A 21,797-nucleotide genomic window follows, 5' to 3' on the forward strand; every position below is an offset into this window, starting at 1 on the left:
TAGTATTATTTTCTTTGTATTTAGTATGTATGGAAAATGAAAGCCGGAAGTACACAAGGACCTAAACAGGTTTTAAATAAACTGTTTCATTTAGCTGAAACAACCGATTAAAAAGGTGGTCGTAAAATTCAATCGGTCATCTCATCACTACCAATAACTAGCACTGGTTCCTGTTCATATTGTGATGAGAGAAGTTGTCTTATGCCTGGAGGCTCTAAGCTGTTTGCTATGTTTTTGTGAATAACTTTCGTTGTGGCCTGGTGGTAATACTGTTATTTTGGTATATCTTGTACTATTTCGCTAAATTCCTTATGTAGCGCTAGAAGTTTCATTATATATATATATATATATATATATATATGTGTGTGTGTGTGTGTGTGTGTGTGTGTGTGTGTGTGTGTGTGTGTGTGTCGGGTGAAAAAAAATAGCCGGTAAGGCGACGGCTGGGCGCCCAACAGGTCATCTTTGTAACACGCTCCCTGCCCCTGCCGTGCTACTGCCGCCAACCAGTCACCTGCCGCGGATCACCCTCGCGAGCGATCGGATTAAAACGGAAAAAGCGCGCAGGGGCCGGCAGGCTATGTGTAAATCGTGAATCTGCCGGCTCATGTAAACTAATGGCATATCCAAAATAACTATTTCGACTAAAACGGCACGGCAAGAGGATGGGCTATGTGTAAATCCACCATCAGTCTGAATTTATGAAGCTACTCCAACCTGCGTGTAGAGTGGACGTTAATCATTCAAAATCAATACACTGATATGATACGAATCGCTCTATGCAATGAAATGGTCACAAAAGGAAAGGACTGTTATGTAGATCTTTGTAACTAATATCCGAATCATGGCCAATACCCAAAGGGTACAGATGCTGTACGTCAATTTCAGCACAGTCACCGTTATATAGCCTCAATAATTTTTATGGACAAAGAGGAGCTATTAGTTTGTATGTGGAAATTGCCTGGAGCTATATCTTTTCAACACGATTTGGTAATCTCCTAGGATATTCAGTGATATAGCGCAAACAATGTTCAGCGTTGTGAATACCAATACTCTCTTAGTTATAATCTCTTAGTTTAAAAAGACTCACTAGAAAAAATCTTGTAGGTTGTGAAGGAACCAAAAACTGTCTTGGAATACCTTGTGAATAAAGAAGGCAATTAGGATTGTGTCAGTGATGTAGACCCATTACATTTATTTGAACTCGTGATGACAATTTATTTTCTATAGGTAATTTTTAGGTAGATTTAATTTTATATATGAGTAGTTTTTCATTTTATATTAGCCTGCTGTACAGTGACACTTAACAGATGAACTATCGTGACTTCCTGCTTTTTCATTGTATCCATCCTTAGAATTGTTCCCTCCGTAAACTAATATAAATATGTAGTCTCGGCTTTCTTAACTGAGAGATTACTGCTTCAAATGTGGACATGAGGTCTTAACAAGAATTATATATATACACACACACACACACACACACACACACACACACACACACACACACACACACACACTCCTATCACATTCAACAATATTCAATTCAGATAGAAGCAATCACTGAGCACCACAGAATACCATGAATTCATGTATGTAAGGTCTCTTTTTACAAGTAAACCAGAAAAAAATCATCCGCGTCTATCGTTGACACAGACACATGTGATTCCGACTTCTCCGTCGTTTTGTGTCATCTAGAATTCACGAATGATTGAGATTAAATTGAGTGAGTAGTATACTGTCAATGTCAATCAGGGAGGTGTTTAGGGGTTAGTAATGGATTTTATACATTATACTCATTATTTTAAACCTAGTCTTAACACTATAATACATTCCCAAACTATTCCTCTTTTTAAAATATCTTAATTTTTACATTATTTTTGTTCACACTTATTGTCAATATTAACTCAGTAACCTATTAATAATCATTACATATATTCTCAGTGGATTTAACAATTACATACCACCATTCTAATTTCAACAAAGTAGGTTAATATAGAGTTTAGGAACACTCACTAAATTGTGCACTAAATGTTAGAATTGTTGTTAGAATTCATATCCTACTTGTGTACTAATTTAGAAAAGGGACATTTAGGGTAAGAAAAGATGGAAAAAAGAGTTATGATGGTATTTAGTTTAGAAAGACTGGGTCAGTAGGCCTGTCGGTTTTTGAGTAACTGGTTGGCCCACAGGTAGGTCTGACAGTCAGTTTAGGTTAGGTGAGTTCCCATTAGTACTACTCAGTAATAACAGTTAAATTATAAACAATAATCTCAGTTAGGGGGTTGGCCCTCAGGTCAACAGTCAGGTGGTTCGGTGAGTTTTCATTGTGCTTTTTGTGGTATTTCTATACCTAACCTTATGATTGTCAGGATTTAGGTAGGGATACATTCTAAATCCTTGATACTTTTTAGTAAGTAGGCCTATTCTATATGAATCATCTCCTTAAATAACAAGCTCTTGGTGAGCGTTTACATAGCATAATAATTATTCTATTGGTTTAAAATAATAAACATAGCATTGCATAAGTGGGCCCAGGTTTTAATTTTATATCAATAAACAGTATATGCTTAGATACAAGGTACTTTGGTATTATCCAGAAGTGTTGGTATTATTTTCGGAAGGGTTTTTTAGTACTTGTTTACACTACTGATAGTGCATCTGGGACAGAAAATACATAATATAATACTAAAATCCTGTTTGAACTCAATCAAACGGATATGTCAAGGTGCCTATTAATGTATATAGCTCGCTGTTGAAAGATTGTTGAACTGAGAAAATAAGGTATTAAATCCTGTATATCAGATAAAAATTGAGAAGTAATAAATTAAAATTAAAAATATTGATCACATTTTCACTTCAACATTCATGATTTTTAATGTTTTTGATAAACTTGGTTTGGATTTTTACACTCGTGAATTTTATTGTGTTAATTCTAAACTATTAATTTATAGTAAGAAAGGGTAAGAGGTAGATTAGATTATAGAAAGATCGTGTTTATTTGGATGACACATTAGAATAAATTACCGATATGTAGAAGATAGGAGACATATCTTCGTTCCTGATTATGTTGTATTGAGTTTACCTCAGTTCAGAAAGCCCACCACTCATACCAGCTTAGTTGTTGGAATGAAGAACAGAATTTAATTGTTTTATTGTAAAAATTACATGTCATTATGATGATTGGTTCCTGTTTACTGCCTCCCAAAAGGAAGTGATGTTGGCGAGAAGGAAGGCATTCAGTCCCTATCTACTAATTGTTATTAGGCCATATAAGTAGGTAAATAAGTACGTACTATAAATAACTGTCCCAAGTTTCAATTTTTAATACTCTGTCAACAAGTTTTTGCCAGTTGTTGACCCAGCCAACAAGCATAACGGCCGGTAGTATGCATACATAGGTACTTAATTTTGTCAGATTTACTTCAAATTTACGCCCAGTGTAAGAAACCTGGTAGTATTTCTTCGTTTCAAGTGTCATTAAGATATCTCAATTTTTAATACTCGGTCAACAGGACGATTTTACGTCTTTTTTTAGTCAATGAGAGTAACGACCAGTAATTTGCAAAAGATAGGCACTTAATCTTGTTCGATTGACTTCAAATTTTCATGCAGTATAATTTATATATTTAATTTTTTCGAAATCGGCTCATACGTTTTTGAGGTACCGAAAATAGCCGTTGTGAATGGCAATTATTATAATAAAAGTAGATTTTGTTCATTAAAATCTGTGTTTGTAGATTTGGAATTGTAGTTATATGGATTTTGTTATGTATTTGTTCTATTTGTCTTCAAATTAATAATTAAAATTAATAATCAAATAATAATGAATAATTATTTTTTTTTAAAGGACTGGTTCACGAACCAGGTTTGGATTCGTGTTAGAGGATTAGATTTTTCTATAGATGAAATCCATGGGCAGTTTCACTCTCCTTTGTTTGAAGGTTATTTTTGACGATGGAAGGATTGTGAAGGAAACAGGATTTTTCCGGACATTTGCCATCGTTAAGTGAAACAAGAAAACAGTAACACTACGTTTCGAGATCTGCAATCTGATCTCTTCTTCAGGTAAAGAACTAACCTAATACATAATTACAAACTAGGTTAAAATAAACAAATCTTACTAAAGCGTTGTGGCACGCCTGAGTCAGGAATCACAACCTACATGTTGTATGTCAACTTCACTAACACTAAAGACATGCGTGCCACAACGCTTTAGTAAGATTTGTTTATTTTAACCTAGTTTGTAATTATGTATTAGGTTAGTTCTTTACCTGAAGAAGAGATCAGATTGCAGATCTCGAAACGTAGTGTTACTGTTTTCTTGTTTCACTTAACGATGGCAAATGTCCGGAAAAATCCTGTTTCCTTCAGTTTCACTCTATTATTTGTATTTTTTTTATATTATTATCCTCATTCTAAGGCCGGACCTATATCGATTTTACAGGATATGTTTATGCAAAGTTTTATCAAAATCGGCTTGTACGTTTTTGAGGTACGCCCAATCATATACTTTTTTAGTATATACTTATATAGTAAAAAAATTGAAGTTGATATATAAATTATTACTATATTATTATATATAAATGGGGACTGAAGATTTGATTATTTGCTTTATTTATGGGTTATTTCATCTATCCAATACAATTGGACAATTGACATTTGTATCAAATGTAATAAAACACATTTACTTTGTAATATATTTCAATATTAAACAAATTTTAGTTGTACATTAGTTGCTAGAATTTTCAGCCCTTGTGGAACTATTGATTTTGTTATTTACTTTTTAAGCACTTTCATTTTGGAAAAACAGCAAATAATGTGAAGTGGCTGAAGTAAATGAAGATTTATGGTTAGTTTATGATAATTTAATTATATAATTTATGAGATTGTCATTGTATATTAACATGCAAGAGGTCGCATCCACAGAAGCGGTGGTTTGCTGCAATTTTTGAAATTCTGTAGTATTATTATTATGATTAACAATATCAGCAGCTTGGGAACTCATCTTACTTCTTCTCATATATTTTTTCAAAATCTCTTAAGATCTGTCACTATTATTTTACTCACTTTGTTTACAAATCAAAATGTTATCACCTGGACCCAATTCAGCAATATTCTAGAACACAAATATTTAAATTTATAAATAAAGTTACTTATAAGAAATTAAAGTTAAATTTTGTATCTTGTACTTTCATTAGATACATTTTCTTTTGAAGTACAAACAAAATTTGTATGTACATACTTAAAGAATACGGCAATTTGCTCATGCATGACTTCCTGCGTTGTCTTAAATATTAAAACAAAGGTAAAGTAGAATTTTGATTTTAGCTCCAGTTCACCTTCCTTTTATGGCAGCATGTGGTAACTAACACCGTCTCAGACTTTACTCTTGAAATCTGAGTCTGTTCGTCTGAAGAGATCCAACGAAATATCTACGACGAAAAAGCTCAAAACAAAACATATACAACGTTACGACATCAGAGAGCTATATATAGGTGAAGTGGTTGTTTCATCAGGTACACAATTGAGTGCACTACGATGTGATAGACACGATCTTTAAGCACTGTGGAGCAACTGAGTTTTCTACACATAACGTAGCTATGAAGGGGTTGATTTCTTCCAGACGCTGCCATAAAAGGAAGGTGAATTGGAGGTAAAATTAAAATTTAATTGAATCAACCTTTTCTATCATATCTACGTTATGTGTAAAGGTACAGTACTTGTAATAGGTTTTTTATTGACACAGTTTTATATGAAAATAATTTTAAGTAGTATATTCTAAAATATTTCTTATTGAAGAAAAATAAAAAAAAGATTAGACATGAGCAAATTGACTTCACCTGCCCTCTTGTGTCCAGGAAGGAGGTACTTAAGCTAATTCTGTTAAGTTCAAACATGAATTTTATTGATTATTCTGGATTTTCTGATTAATAGTGCTTTTGTTCAATTTACAAACATGTTCACTGTGTCATGTGTAGTGCAGTCATTGAAGCGAAAAATACGGCCTTACCTCAGAATTTTTTTACTGTGAACCGATTTGCATGAAATTTTGGAATTAGGCTCATCTTACCCTTAACTTCAAAAGTGAAAATGATCTGAACTCCGCCTATTATTTTTAAGGGGTGTAAACAACCCCTTAATGGAAAAATTGACATTGAGCCATTTTATCGCTAGAAAACATGTCTAATAGTAAGTGGTGACATTGTAAAGTGTTTTCTAACACAATTACCTCATATTAAATTCATTTTCAACCCCTTGAAAATCTTACAACCCTTGCAAACAACCCCTAAATGGAAAAAATCACAAAAAATACTTTGGTATGGCATAAAAAGATGTAAGTATAGAGTAAGTAATATTTTATATTCTCTATAATAATTATCAAATTTTTAACCCCCTTTCAGCCCTTGAAAACTGCCCCTTGATAAAAAATTGTTAAAATTATTTTTTGTAAAATGAAAAGGATTTACATATTATTCCACACTCTCAAAAATGATTGATAATATTCTTAAATTTTTCTACTCTTAAAACTACCCCTAAATTAAAACAGTAAATATATATATATATATATATATATATATATATATATATATATATGATTACATATTTAAAAATAATTTAATTTAGAGTAAAATATTGCCATTTATTGAATAAAATATTTCCAAATTATATAAAATTCACTCAAATGTGTGAATATACATATAAGAACGATGGTATGTATTCAACGTTCAAAATATATGAGCCATATTATGTATATATATATACAGGGTGATTCATGAAGTTCTCCCCCCACTTCTACAGCACATTGTACTAGTAAAAATAATGAAAAAATGTTATATAAACATAGGTCCGAAAACGCTTCGTTAGCGAGTTACAGCTAGCGAAAGATTTCGCCTGAATTCCTGGGTAAAGAGTAAAATAAAGCCATACTGAACTTTTGGAAAGGTTAGTAAGAAATATCGTGGATTCTTATGTATTTTTACCTGATAAAGCTAATAAAATAGGTTTCAGAACTGTACCTGTAGTAGTTTTTGAGGGATTCAGGGTTAAATGCAAAAAATTGGGGCACGAAACAATGTTTTTTTAAGTTTGATGTACAATAACTTTGTTAAATTTGGTAATAAATACATAAAATCAACAAACATTAATTGTAGAGAATTTAATTCTGAGAAAATTGATATAATCAAAGTCTAAAGATAAACAGAAATAAGTACCAAAAAATCGATTTTATTCAGTATAATACATTACTAGTTTTAAGCAAAATTAATCAGGTTGGGCCAACCGTACGCACCTTTTTATAATAGATGTTCGAAAATGAGGCCATCATTATCAATACATTTTGCAGCACGTTTGTGTATTGCTTTTTGTTGCGTTTCTTAATTTTTCAGGACTTCCCTGTCTGTATCTGCACAGCCGAATCCATAATACGGGCAATTAATTCATCACGAGAATTCACTTTTGTCTTGTATACAATGTCTTTCATCCATCCCCAGATGCAATAATCCAATGGAGATAGATCTGGTGATCTTGGTGGCCAAGGGTGAGGCCCTCCACGACCAATCCCAGTGTCCAGGAAATTGATGATTTAAGTTAGCAGAAACGGCACGTGAAAAAAGTGGGGAGGTGCTCCTGTCATGCTGGAAGTACAAATTTTGTCTGAGAAGTAAAGGAACATTCTCTAACAGCTGCGGCAACTCTTCTTGAAAGAAATGCAAATAGAACTCAGCATTTAGGGCGTCCAGGTAATATGAAAGGTCCAATCAGCCGATTGTGCAAAAGGCCACACCAGACATTGACGCTAAATCGGTGTTGAAAGTTCTGTTCCACTACCTCATGTGGATTTTCTTCTGCCCATGAGTGTTCATTGTGCAAGTTATTGACACCATCCCGAGTGAATTGTGCCTCATCCGTAAAACAAAATACGCTTGTAGAGTTAATTATTAATATTCAAAAAGTTGCAAAACTCCAAGCGAAGCGGACCATCCCCTAGCTGTAGATGTTGAACCTTTTGTTTATGAAACGGATATAAAATTTGTTTCGATTAAGTGACCTCCACACCGTTGACTGCGAAACTCCTATACGCCTAGAAATACGTCGTGTACTTACACCTGGACTGCGATGAACAGCATTAATAACAATATCATCATCAAGTTGGACAGCTCGTTCATAACTGGTTCTAAGTACTTGGTAGTGATCCTGTTTCCCGAAGAGTACGAAAAGTTCCTGAAAATTGTTTTGGTATCTGGAATCCTCCTATTAGGGTAACGTAGTTCATATTCTTCTACAGCAGCTCTAGCATTACCATTACAGTAAACCCAAAATAAAAAAACCATATCAGCGTATTTCCTCTGATGTAAATAAGTAAGGCATTTTTTCGCTGAATAAACAATCGAATTATAACTCACAGAAAAAAATTGCATTTAATAACACGATTCACAGAACCCGATCTCCTGCTGTAGCTTGCAAAACACCACTAATACACAGTTCTAACGTAACAGTACTGAATACCATTGTTGATCAGCTGTTATTCGTGCGTTACCAACTTAGAAATTAATAAAACAAAAAACTGCATTTCGATGATTAGTAAACAATAATGGGAAAATGTTTGCTTCATTTATTTTTGAACATTTGATGTAAATTTTTATTAAAAAAAAAAATACAACGTAATAAAAAACATGATATTTTTATTTACAAAGAAATTTATTTAACAGTTAATCTTGTTTTTCTCAATTTATCTCATCATTAAGGAACAAACATTTTGTTTTTGTTTTATTTTAACTAAATACTGTACGGTATTTCTTTACAGCTAGTAATGTATTATACTGAATAAAATCGATTTTTTGGTACTTATTTCAGTTTTATTTTAGACTTTGATTATATCAATTTTTCTCAGAATTAAATTCTCTACAATTAATGTTTTGTTGATTTTATGTATTTATTACCAATTTAACAAAGTTATTGTACATCAAACTTAAAAAAAAAAAACATTGTTTCGTGCCCCAATTTTTTGCATTTAACCCTGAATCCCTCAAAAAACTACTACAGGTACAGTTCTGAAACCTATTTTATTAGCTTTATCAGGTAAAAAATACATAAGAATCCACGATATTTCTTACTTAATTAACCTTTCCAAAAGTTCAGTATGGCTTTATTTTACTCTTTATCCAGGAATTCAGGCGAAATCTTTTGCTAGCTGTAACTCGCTAACGAAGCATTTTCGGACCTATGTTTATATAACATTTTTTCATTTATTTTTACTAGTACAATGTGCTGTAGAAGTGGGGGGAGAACTTCATGAATCACCCTGTATATATATATATATATATATATATATATATATATATATATATATACATACACATTACAATAGTTTTGGGTCTCTATTATAATGCGTACTTTCACATTGCTCCAAATAGTCACACTCCGAAATTTTCAGTTACTAAGTAGAAAAAATATGATAAGTTTTTGGACCATAACACCTTCAATTTTCATGCTATCACAATTTATAAAAACCATTGTAAAGGTAATTAAGAGAGCTACAACATCCTTCATTGCAATATATAGTAAAAAACCTTTTTTTCAAACGGTGATGGGTTACAGGGCTTAAAAGAGGCTGTGATTGCGCTGCCACGCGCTCTTTAAACAATCATATCTCCGTCAATGTTTGTTTGACAGAAAAAACAAAAATACCAAATTGTTTTTCAGAAAGATACCTAAATTTTTTATTCATACACTTTTATACGTATCTGTCGTCATTTTTGAGAAATTATGAAAAAAGGTGGTTTTAAAAAATTTGAAATTGTTCTTTAATCGTGACTTTTTTTAAAAATATGTGTCCTGAAGCAGCCAAACTGATGCAATCTATCACAATCTTCATAATAAAGTTAATTCTAGTCGGAATATGATTAATTTTAATTTTGGTTGAAATGGCACTTATGAAACCCATTGATTTAAAAAAAAAAAAACATTAGATGCTCCTCTTATTTGCAATACAGCTTACTTATTTTACGTGCAAAAGACTTTTAATAGTACTCATTTTAAAGCTTATTTCAAGCACTACAAAACCCTTTTTTATTAGAATGCCTAAAATGCATCTGCTCGCCGCTAGATGGCATTGACCACATCGATTAAATTTCAAACAAAATAAAAAACGGATTTGATCTTTAATATCTAGCTTAATATTGCACTTAGAACACTTTATAAAAAACCTAATTGTTTATTTTTCTACCTGCTACAATTTTGTTCTCTATAAAATTTTTGATAAAACGTATTTTTGGAGGTATTTGCAAAAAACCGATGAAAAACGTGAAAAAATTGCGAATTTTCAGTTGCCAATATCTTGAAAATTATTGGATTTTTCGAAAATCTTTATAGATGATTTTTCGCTTAAAATTAGGCCTTCTATCGAGATCCGAGGTTATTTTGAACAAAAAACAATTCACCCCCGAGAAGGGGTGGCAACCACCCCCAGGGTGATTGCGGAGTTCAAATCATTTTCACTTTTGAAGTTAAGGGTAAGGTGAACCTAATTCTAAAATTGTATGCAATTCGGTTCACAGTAAAAAAATTCGGAGCAATAATGCTTCAATGACTGCACTAGTGTGTCATTTCCTTATTGTGGGTAGTGTTTAGTTGGTTAATATATTATTTTATCTTGGGAGGTCAAACCTAGAGATTATGTTTTTACACTCTTCAACTCGTTAATGATTTAGTGCATAGACTTGTAAAAATGGATGGAATAAGAAAGAAACTTGTTACCTGAGTAAGAATAATTGAACTATTAGTGAAATAGACAGGTCACAAAAAGGCTCAAACCTGAATCTGATACTTATAGTAGTGAAGTGAGTAATTTTATTAGTGATGATAGTGTACCTGAAGTGGATTCAGATAAAGTAAATGATAACCAGACGGTCGTACCTTCAGCTGTGAGTAGTCAACTACTTTACTAGTCACACCTTCAACAAGCCAAATATAATTAAATAAGGGTTCCCATCCTTAGTTAGATTGGGATGAAAATCATGTTATGAAAACTTTTGTGTTCATGAAACCAACTGGTTCGTGTTGGTATGCATGATGTTGGTATCCAACACTAAGACTTTTAGTTGATATTTTTCTACACGGTATAGTAAATGAAACAAATGCTAATGTTTTTTTATAGTCAAATATGACAGAGAATCTTGTATAAGCCAATAGGAAGACTTGAAACTTCCTGAATTTAACAATATTTTGGGGCTTTTATTTCATATGAAAATTGTAAAAATGCCTCAAATTTAGGTTTACTGGGAAACGCACAAAAGCTTTGACATGCTTTGGTGAATACATGAAACGGAACAGGTTTTCTGATAATATTAAGATGATTACATTTAACAAAGAATAATCCAGAGTCTAATGGTCAATTACAAAACATCATAGATTATTATTTTAATAATAAGATAGAAAGCATATATACAAGAGCATACTGTTGTGGAGAGGCCATCTTATTTTTAAGTAATACACATAAAAAAAAAAACAAACAAAAATTTAAAAAAAACAATAAATACGGCTTAAAGTTGTACATTCTATCTGAGCCAAGAGACCTAATTTTAAAGTTCTGCATTTATGCTGGAGCTAAGGACGACCTGTCAGATGTTGGACACAATTTTTATAATATTGTACCACGGGTAAAAATATTTCTTGATGTGGAAGTTGTGAATATTAAACTTAAAAGGGAGAAAGTACTGTTAAGTATCGTGAAGGTGTAGGCTTAATAGTCGTGAAACGGACGGATTCTAGGAATGTTTTGTACATTTTTAACCAATACAAAAACGAGATAATTCATTATTACTCAAAGAACAGAAGAGAAACAAAAACCATTGCCAATTTTATTGTAAAATATAATGAAAACATAAGTGGTATAGGTAGGCAAGATCAACTCTTAAGTTACTATCCTTGTGAGAGAAAGACCATAAGATGGTATAAAATGTTGTTTTTACATATAATATAAATGAGCCTACTGAAAACTTACCTGCTTTAAGAAAAATACAACGTTGGAAAAAATGTGTCATTGTTAAATATACAGGGTGATTCGGTTAGTGTTACCGGCACTTTCTGAGCTGATTGTACTATAAAAAATAAAGAAAAAAGTTCATATAAACATGGGTCCGGAAATGCTTCCTTACTGGGTTATGGCCAATTGAAGATTTCACCAAAAATTGTGTGCAGGAGGTCAAATGATGATTTGCCGCGTGTTTATGAAGAGATATTTATAGGCGAATGCAACTTTTTCTAACGGATTTTTAGATGAGAAATTGAATAAAGTTCATCTCATAGCTGTATCTCATTTAGTTTTTTTGTTATACTACAAAAAACAGAAATAAAATAATTTTGAAAACACTTTTTTAAGGTTTAACGGACAATTATTTTGTTAAATAGGCATTGAAGACCCATATTTTTACAAAGAAACTTGCAGAAAATTTAATTCTGAATAAAATTATGTGCCACACGGCTATTAACAGCGAAGTATTAGTTTCTGGAATTTAATTTTACAACAAACATTCTACCAAGCAAGAAATTCCAAAGCAAAGGAAAACCACATTTTAATGACATAGAGTAGCCTACACATAAGATTTATTAGGATGCAATTTAAATTAAGTTTTAAATAAATTATTGTTTTTCATCTAAAGCTTATAATACTACGTACCACTTTCATAACAGGTGTTCAAAAATCAGTCCTTGTACTTCAATACACTTAGCAGCTCGCTTTCTGATTGATCGAGTTATCCTCCGCAACGCTGCACGATTGTTTTTGATTTGTGCGGCGGCATCTTCAATTCGATTTATTAACTCTTCACGTGTATTTACTTTTTCCTGGTACACCAGGTTCTTCATCCAACCCCATATACAGAAATCTAATGGAGTTAGATCTGGTGATCTTGGTGGCCAAGTGTGTGGTCCACCGCGACCAATCCATCGCCCGGGAAACTGCTCGTTTAAGTGCATTGTTACATTATGGGAAAAGTGGGCAGGGGCACCATCATGTTGATAAATAATATTGCACCTTGCTGCTAATGGAACATCTTCTAATAACAGTGGTAGTTGTTCTGTAAGGAATTCTAGGTACATGCGGGAATTTAGATGTCCTCGGAGAATGAATGGTCCTATTAATCCATCATGAATGAGTCCACACCATACATTTACACTAAATCTGTGTTGAAAGTTGCGCACGATTGTACTATGTGGATTTCCCTCTGCCCAAGTGTGTTCAATGTGAAGGTTGTTGACGCCATCTCGGGTAAATTGAGCTTCATCAGTGAATAAAATGGTTCTATGATGTTGACGGTTTCTAATTAACCAGTTGCAAAATTCCAATCAAAGAGGAGGATCTGTTGGTTGAATACTTTGAACTTGTTGTTTATGGTAAGGGAACATGCTATTTTTGCGCAAAGTTCTCCATACTTCAGACTGAGACACTGCGAATCGCCTAGAAAGACGCCGTGTACTGACACCAGGACTGCGTTCAGTAGCCATGATTATAGCCTCTTCCATATCTACATTATTCTGGGCAGGGCGATCCCGATAATTATTAATACTAGGAAGTTTACCTGTTACTCTTAGGGTACGAAATGATCCACTGATCGTTTTTGGGTTTGGAACTCTGCGATTAGGAAATCGTCTTCGGTATTCTGCAGTAGCAGCGGTTGCATTTCCGTCACAAACGCCTAAGACAAATACCATGTCGGCATATTCTTCCGTTGTAAATAACAAAGGCATTGCAATTATGATAGTAAGTTACTTTAAAATACACTTCACTAACAAACGAGTAGTAAATTAATTGTATTAAATTGCACTCATTAAACTAGTACATAATTGGTAACAAATAATTTGGATTCCTCAATAAATTGCAGTGTATTGTTGAACAGCTGATTTGTGATACCAACTTATAAAAACATAATTTACCTTCTGTAAAGCTAACGTGACAAAGATATGTAGGTACATGATGTAACCATTTGGATAGTCCTAAAAAGTAATAGTATTATTGTTTTTTAGTTGAGCATTAATCTATTAAAATCGTATTTACAATTGTATGCTAATCAATTATTTGTGTACCTTATATCATTACATTACGGTGTTTATTTACTAAATACGTATTTCTTGCTTGGTAGAATGTTTGTTGTAAAATTAAATTCCAGAAACTAATACTTCGCTGTTAATAGCCGTGTGGCACATAATTTTATTCAGAATTAAATTTTCTGCAAGTTTCTTTGTAAAAATGTGGGTCTTCAATGCCTATTTAACAAAATAATTGTCCGTTAAACCTTAAAAAAGTGTTTTCAAAATTATTTTATTTCTGTTTTTTGTAGTATAACAAAAAAACTAAATGAGATACAGCTATGAGATGAACTTTATTCAATTTCTCATCTAAAAATCCGTTAGAAAAAGTTGCATTCGCCTATAAATATCTCTTCATAAACACGCGGCAAATCATCATTTGACCTCCTGCACACAATTTTTGGTGAAATCTTCAATTGGCCATAACCCAGTAAGGAAGCATTTCCGGACCCATGTTTATATGAACTTTTTTCTTTATTTTTTATAGTACAATCAGCTCAGAAAGTGCCGGTAACACTAACCGAATCACCCTGTATATATATATATATATATATATATATATATAGACTCACCGTGATTGATGTATTGCTGACTGTCGTAGCAACTGACATGTCTAGACTTGGTGTTACGATAAATCTGCCTACTAAATTCCCCATGGGTAACATAGGAAGGCCACTAAGGGGGAAGATGACGATTTTTCATTTTTAGTGGTGAGGAAAGAAGAACAAACATGAAATACCTGTACATGTGTGAAGCCTGTGATGAGAAGCCTGCATCATGCCTAGTGGAATGCTTCCCAAAATATCATGAATAAACTACTTATAATTTAAATTTATTTTAGTCCATAGAACTTGGTCCTTTTGTTTTAGTATGCTCTTGACCAATTTTAGTGTCTACTATTTATATTTGCTTATAAAAATTACGTTCTCTTTATTCAGCAGCAATTGGTAGGTCACTAAGTGTTGCTATCTGCCATTGCCTTCTAGAAATCATATTTATTTTTCCAGATTTTGGTCTTAGTGATTGGAAGCCCTCTTGCAGAGGTCTTGATTTTGGTTGGTAGTTTATACTTGGAGCCTATTTTAGTAGCTAGTTATTTTATGCAAACTACACATGGACTGTCTGAGTTTGGTAAATGCTGTTGTTTTATATCAAAGAAGAACCAAACTAACATAATGTTTGGAATGGTGATATTGAATGGAACTGTTTTCAGCTGTTCGGTAGAAAACAACTGGTACGCTGTGTGTGATCATCATGGATATATCCAGCAACTCTTTGTCTCAACCAACAGCAATGAGCATGGACGCAGAGATGAATTTGTACAGTGTAAGTAGATCTTTTTCATGCATTAAACTAACAATTTTATTACTTTATAATCATAACACTTAAACTTCAGGAAGCTTGAATGCCCGTTTCAGGACTGACAAATTTTAATGACTAAACCGTATACAGTGTATGTAATTTATTAGGATGTTTTCATTACAGAAAATTAGCTGTTGTGATTACTCTTGTAGTAGCACCCAATCCTGGAAAAATTTTATGTACGTGATTGAGAACCGAAATGAGGACAGTGTGTATTATATTACAATACACACTATTTTCTATGTACAAGAAAAGACAAATTGGAAACATTTTATTGGTGTAAAAAGTACAAACAGTTTTAAATTGGGAAATAAATGGTTCATTAAATTTTCCACTTAACAGTAATTGAAGATTTGTTTTATTAACAAGTTTGTTATTAGGAGTTTCTAAAGCAAAGAGAACAAACAGCATGTACAATCACACATTACGTGACACAATTGCTGAGTACATTAGTAACTAAGGTGCTAACAAATGACTTTTTAAGTTTTACTGGCAAGTACGGTTAAATAAAACCCCAGAGTGTTCTCTTCTGGGTAAACCAGTGTGTATTCAATGGTTGAATACACACTGGTTACACCAAAAACTGATGTATTCACTTAAGAATGGGCAACCCTATGGATGGCCAGGGGCGGGCACATCACTAGCTGCAAATGTCAAGAAATCGGGGAGTAAGGGTAAATCGATAGGTGACTGTGGGAGATGACGTAGTTGTTGGGGGGGGGGGGAATCCTTAAGTATTAAAGGCTGTTGGTAACCTAGATATGTGGGCGTGTCACCCCTTTAGATTGGAGAGGCTGTGACATAGGGCTGGCTTCCGCTTCTTCCAAAGAGACATGACTAAGTTTAATGTCCAAAATCCTTCCTCATGGATCTCAACAGGAGGTAGTCCCTACCCCCAACTTTACCCATCCAGAATATCCTGTCACTCTGGAAGCAGTGTCAAGGTCCTTTTAGAACAAAGTGCTATTTCTCAGCATCTTTTCCTAAGAGAAAAAAATAAAAGCTTTAACGCCTAGAGACAGAACTGCATAAAGTATTATTTATTAATATTTATGGTTTCGTAAAAAATTGTGCTTATGTGAATTAAAAAAATTATTATCAAAAAATAAAATTTAATAGAAAATATTAAATAAATTATTTTTTATTTGAGGTGTGATGATTAAAAAAAATTATGAAGAAAAGAAATTTGAGTGAAAATGAATATAACCCTAAAAGCAGTAGCACAAGTAATACCTCGCCTTACATTTGGTTAACTTGATAGTAACGGAGGTGACAACCTAGACATGATGTGTGCAGAATGAGAGAGCGTCACCGGCTCCTGTACTCGGCAACATCCAGTCAGTGCTGACAACCGTCAGTAGCAGCCCGACTGCCAGTCCCACGCCTCAGATCAAGATGCAGCACGATGTCTCTTCACAAGTAGGCTTTATCATAAGTTTATATTCTTGTTTTTCATTGCGCCATATTATTAAAAAAAATTACTACAATATTTTTAACACATCCATACACGCTCGCTGCTTTTGCACAAATACAAAAAACCCCTGTGACAATTTGCTCAAATCTTGTATAAACCGCTATACAAACAATAACAATTGGGTAAATTTTCTAAAACTTGAGCAAGTTTCTCTCTTAGTTCATTGTTTTTAATACCTACGGGTTTTTATATAGAAATAGTTTTTCTGAATTTTAAATGTATATATTTCCTTCAAAATTGCAAACATTTTGTCTTTTACGGTGACTACACTTAACGTTAATAATGTGCCGCTGCCTTATTTTTATGCCACTATAACACAAACTAATTAAACATAATGAAGGACAAGCAAAACGAAGTAAAAAGAATAATTAAGTAAATTTTGAGTACAGCTCCAGTTCACATTCCTTTTATTGCATCGTCTGGTATCTGATGCTATCTCAGACTTGACTTCTGGAATGTGGAGTCATGTTCGTCTGATGAGATTCAAAGAAAGCAGACGACGAAGAAGCTCAAAACGAAACATTTACATCATTTCGACGTCAGAGACACCTATAAATAGGTGAAGTGTATTTCATTGACTCTTCAGGTACACAATTGAGTGCACTACGGTGGAGCAACCAAGTCAGATACCAGACGCTGCAATAAAAGGAAGGTGAACTGGAGCTAAACACAAAATTCAATTGAATCAATCCTTCCTACCACATCTACGTTATGTGTAATAAAGTAAATATACACATTTTAGCTCTAATTGCTTACATCACTCAAAAAGACACTCCGCCAACACATGCCCCTTAGAAAATGTTCACACATTAACTTGATCGGTATCAGACGAAAGACTGCTACAGCCTAGTTTTACCCAAAATCAGGTAGTGGAAATGTGGATAACATGGATGCCCCTACATTCCCCAAACAAAGAAAATATAAATAAAAAACTGTCTTAAGGGCATTTTGCCACAGGGGTATGTCCATACTACTGTGGTTATACATTTACTATACAAATTTTGTTTAAAATTAGTGCAAATTCAATGTTTATATGATTTACTACTCGATTGAATTCAAGTTTTAATATTCAGTTATACATCATGTTGAGATAATATAATTTCTAGTTAGAATTTTAATTTGTTAGTAGAATAAGACTTGCTATCATAATTGTGTTTTCTATTTACAGTATTAAATTATGATTTCCACCTTCTTGCAATGACGGGCTGTATTTTCTGTTTTATTTTTAACCCTTTGAGTGCCAACGTCTGATTTTACCGGACAACAAAAGTTGGCCGAAAAGTGCCAACGTCCGATTTTACCGGACGTTCGGGAAAAAGTCACTAAAAATTGTAACCTTTAATATTTTTAAATAATATCATATTGAAATGTTTGTGAAGAATCGTTCTTTTCAAAATAAATTGTTATAGTACACTTCCGATCAAACTTTAAATTATGAAACTCACATATAAACATTTTTGGTTGCCATAGCTACCAGAAACAATGTGACAATAGTTTCTTAAAAGTTGTATAACTTACTCATTATTGAAGATAATAATATAAATTTTTCAAGATTTACAGACGATTGCATACACTTTCCAGTGATATGGACTAAGAGAAGGATATACATTTTTTTTGGTCATAATAATTTGGTTGAAAATTGAAATTAAAAAATATTTTTGATTTTTTTTAGGTAAGTCCATTATTTTTTGGTATTCCTAAATTTAGTGTTATGGTAACTTTGTTGTTTTATGTTAATTAAACAGAGTTTTAAGAGAAAAATAAAAAAAGAATCATGTTGATAGCTTATTAAATAATCGAACTGTGAATTTTTTAATAAAACCTTGCAAAATGCCTGAAAAAGGGCTGGCACTTTTAGGTACACCCACTAGAAAAATACCTGGCACTTTTCAGTATACCCACTCAAAAAATACTTGGCACTCAAAGGGTTAATTAGACACCGAACCTTAAGTTACGCTTGAGTTAGAATAGAATGATGTGTACATTGAGTGTAATGACTTGTTTAATCCTTTTACTACCTGAGGTTGAGTGATTTAAAGCATCCTTAACTAACCCTAGAGCCAACATTAGAATTTCCTGTACCAGTGCAATATTTAAGAGCTACTGATAGTGGTATTTTTCCCAGTAATTTTTTGTCGTTGCAGATAGACTTATGGACGAAACCTAAGGAGCTTGTGTGCGAAATGGATTTCACAGAGCAGCTAAACTAAGACTTGAAAGTCATTTTGTTATACTTTGCAGACGACTTTGTAGAGTCCATACTCAAAAGTGCCTTCTTTCTTACTAAACTTCAACCCAAGTATTGTGTGTGCATATGAAGATATGGCTGAAGCTGCAGGAACTTCTGTTGGGAAGTGGATGTTACGGCATAGCTGAATGTGAAGACGTGAAAAATTATGCTACATTTTGCAGGTGACTGTAGAATCCATCGTCAACACCACATGCTTAATATCTTACTCAAGTCCAGTTTGTGCAGATGCTGACAGGACTAAGACTTCGGCAATTGGTGCAGGGATGCCACAGATCATCTGGAGAGGAAGAAGACAAAAGGGATTTGGCAGCACTTTACTGGTGATTTTATAGAGCCACTGTCAACACTATCTGGTTTCTTGTAATACTTCCCACTCAAGTCCGATCTGTACAGATGCTGACGCGGCCGAGGCTCCAGGAACTGGTGCGGGAAGTGGATGCTACAGAGCAGCTGGATGAGGAGGTAGAGGAGATTTTGCTGCAGCTTGCTGATGATTTTGTAGAGTCCACTGTTAACGCTGCCTGCTTACTCGCCAAACACAGGAAATGTAACACCATCGATGTTAAGGATGTCCAATTACATTTAGGTAAATATGCGAGTCAGCTGGGTAATAAAACGCTTGTTGATCAAATACACAATAGAGTCCATCTTTACTGCCATTCGGTCGATGTTATTTATTAATTCCTATTAGGGTTGAACCGACGATATATACGTACTTAAATAAAATTTCTTAAAGATACATGACAAGGGTGGGGTAGGCAGTAACTCACTGCACCAACCTGTTGTTATTCGGTTGCAAGAGGCATGACGGTACATTTAGTCAAGTAATATTAAAACCTGATGATGCATCACTCCAATATGTCTAGTACACACGATTTATTTGAATGTATGATTGTGCCATCAGTAATCATCCATATTTCCTATTCCTGTCAGTTGAAGTATAAGGTTGTTCCATTTTATTTTAAACTCTATTTTAGTCTAGGATTTTGAGGCCTCGAGAGATTTCATACTTGAGAGTAAATGAGATTTTTAAGGGTTTGCTTGTAAACATATACAATGTTTTATATATTGCCTATGAGCTTTTCTCGTATAAAGTAATAACTTGTATCCAAAGTTTATTGTATTTTTCCGTTCCAATCCAATACAATCATACAAAATATATTCAGCAGTCTTATGCTTATCACATAATATCTACAAACAAGTTGCCAACATCTTCACCCTGTATTGTTGCTTTCTTAGATGATAGTTTTGTAAAAGAATCAAGTATAAAAGTAAACATCTTAAACATTAAAATCAATAGGAATCATTTTTAGTTAGAAGGGGAGGTGTTAGCACTATTTTGTGGTAATGTAAGAAAAGTTTGTTTTTCATTTCATGTTTCACTTTTGAAAATTTAGTATCATATTAGTTTTTATGGTATAAATACTAAGCATTGTTATTAAATAAACTATGCATCAAATTCAACTTTGAAATATCCTTAATAATCTGATTTATGTAATATTACTTGTGTAGTATGTAAATATCATTTCTGTTATGAAAAGTGTGATTAAGAAAATGGTGAAAAAATTACTAGTAACTAGTCGATTACTTGGAGAAATGTTTTAAAATAACTAGTCGCTAATAGTTTAGCAATATTGTTTCACATGATTTTCCAAGTATCATAGTATGAAAAATAAAAGAATACAAAGAACGATTTCGTTTGTTGAGCACTAGTTTTATATTAGTGCAATGTACAAGTACTGTTGAAAATGTCCATCTCTCCGACTTTACTTTATTTCCTGAAAAGGTATTACGTTGATCAACTGCTTCAAAAACTCATTATCCTCTTGTTTGGCTTTATTGATCATTTTATTTTCTCCAACAATGTAATAGATAAATCAGAATTATAATCTATATATGTTGTATTAATATTTTCAGAGAGGAACTGGAACATGTGGTTGCCAGGGTTCGGTACTGATGAGTTGCGGCCGTACAAACGCTCGACTGTCACCGAAGCCCACAAGCAGAGACTTGCTCTCATCCGCAAGGCCCTCAAGAAATATTAGCTTCCGTTGTGTTCACTGTATCCTATTCTATTTTATAAAAAGCATATCACTGCATGTTTTGTAATAAAGTTTTGCGTTTTTTTTTTTACTCTTTCCCATTATTATTACGCCCAAGTCTTATGAGCACAGACCTCTATGTTAGTACTGAAATTGTAAATAACTATATATGTTTATTTTGTGCCATCTATTACTTCTTTTATAATTATAAAATTTAATTATCAAGGGTTCATAGTTCTTTTAAAATTATTAACACTCTTCAAATTACTGCGATACACTTCTTGCGCTGAATTAACGTAAATGCTCTGCCACGTCTTTGCATTTTCTAATTTTAACAACTCTATTCAGACAATAGTATTACTTGTGATACATATTATTTATTAAGTTGTCGATGGTGTAGAAATACTAGGGTTTTGAGGTTAAAGTAAATGAAATAGTAATTTACACTGGAGCAATATCTTAAAGAAAGAGTTAAGTTTCAAATTGTAAATATCTTTATAAAGCTTATATTTTTTTAGCTTTACACATCTACAACAGTTGGATACAAATAATAAATATATAAGTGTCAGCCAACGAGAAAAAC

General features: G+C 33.1%; 1 protein-coding gene across 2 annotated transcripts; it reads left to right on the top strand.

Annotated features, from left to right (window-relative positions):
• The first annotated feature begins 1,568 nt into the window (after window positions 1-1,568).
• LOC124360005 (transcription initiation factor TFIID subunit 12) lies at window positions 1,569-21,303 on the top strand. Of its 2 annotated transcripts, none has more exons than XM_046813232.1 (5): window positions 1,569-1,723; window positions 15,299-15,411; window positions 16,744-16,866; window positions 19,566-19,758; window positions 21,090-21,303. In XM_046813232.1, the coding sequence occupies exons 2-5, from the start codon at window positions 15,340-15,342 to the stop codon at window positions 21,215-21,217; spliced, it is 516 nt and encodes a 171-aa protein (XP_046669188.1). In that variant the 5' UTR covers window positions 1,569-1,723; window positions 15,299-15,339; the 3' UTR covers window positions 21,218-21,303. The 2 variants fall into 2 exon arrangements, with proteins under 2 accessions (XP_046669188.1, XP_046669187.1); XM_046813231.1 differs by having other exon boundaries at window positions 1,624-1,766.
• The last annotated feature ends 494 nt before the right edge of the window (window positions 21,304-21,797 follow it).

Source organism: Homalodisca vitripennis, chromosome 4 (genome assembly GCF_021130785.1).
Source record: "Homalodisca vitripennis isolate AUS2020 chromosome 4, UT_GWSS_2.1, whole genome shotgun sequence".
NCBI classification, from domain to species: domain Eukaryota; kingdom Metazoa; phylum Arthropoda; class Insecta; order Hemiptera; family Cicadellidae; genus Homalodisca; species Homalodisca vitripennis.

Bases quoted from the DNA above. Each gene is read 5' to 3' on its own strand.
- LOC124360005 (XM_046813232.1), top strand. From the start codon at position 15,340: ATGGATATATCCAGCAACTCTTTGTCTCAACCAACAGCAATGAGCATG. The intron at 16,867-19,565 runs GTAGGCTTTATC...CGATCTGTACAG, and splicing joins AGCACGATGTCTCTTCACAA to ATGCTGACGCGGCCGAGGCT. The intron at 19,759-21,089 runs GTAAATATGCGA...TAATATTTTCAG, and splicing joins GGATGTCCAATTACATTTAG to AGAGGAACTGGAACATGTGG.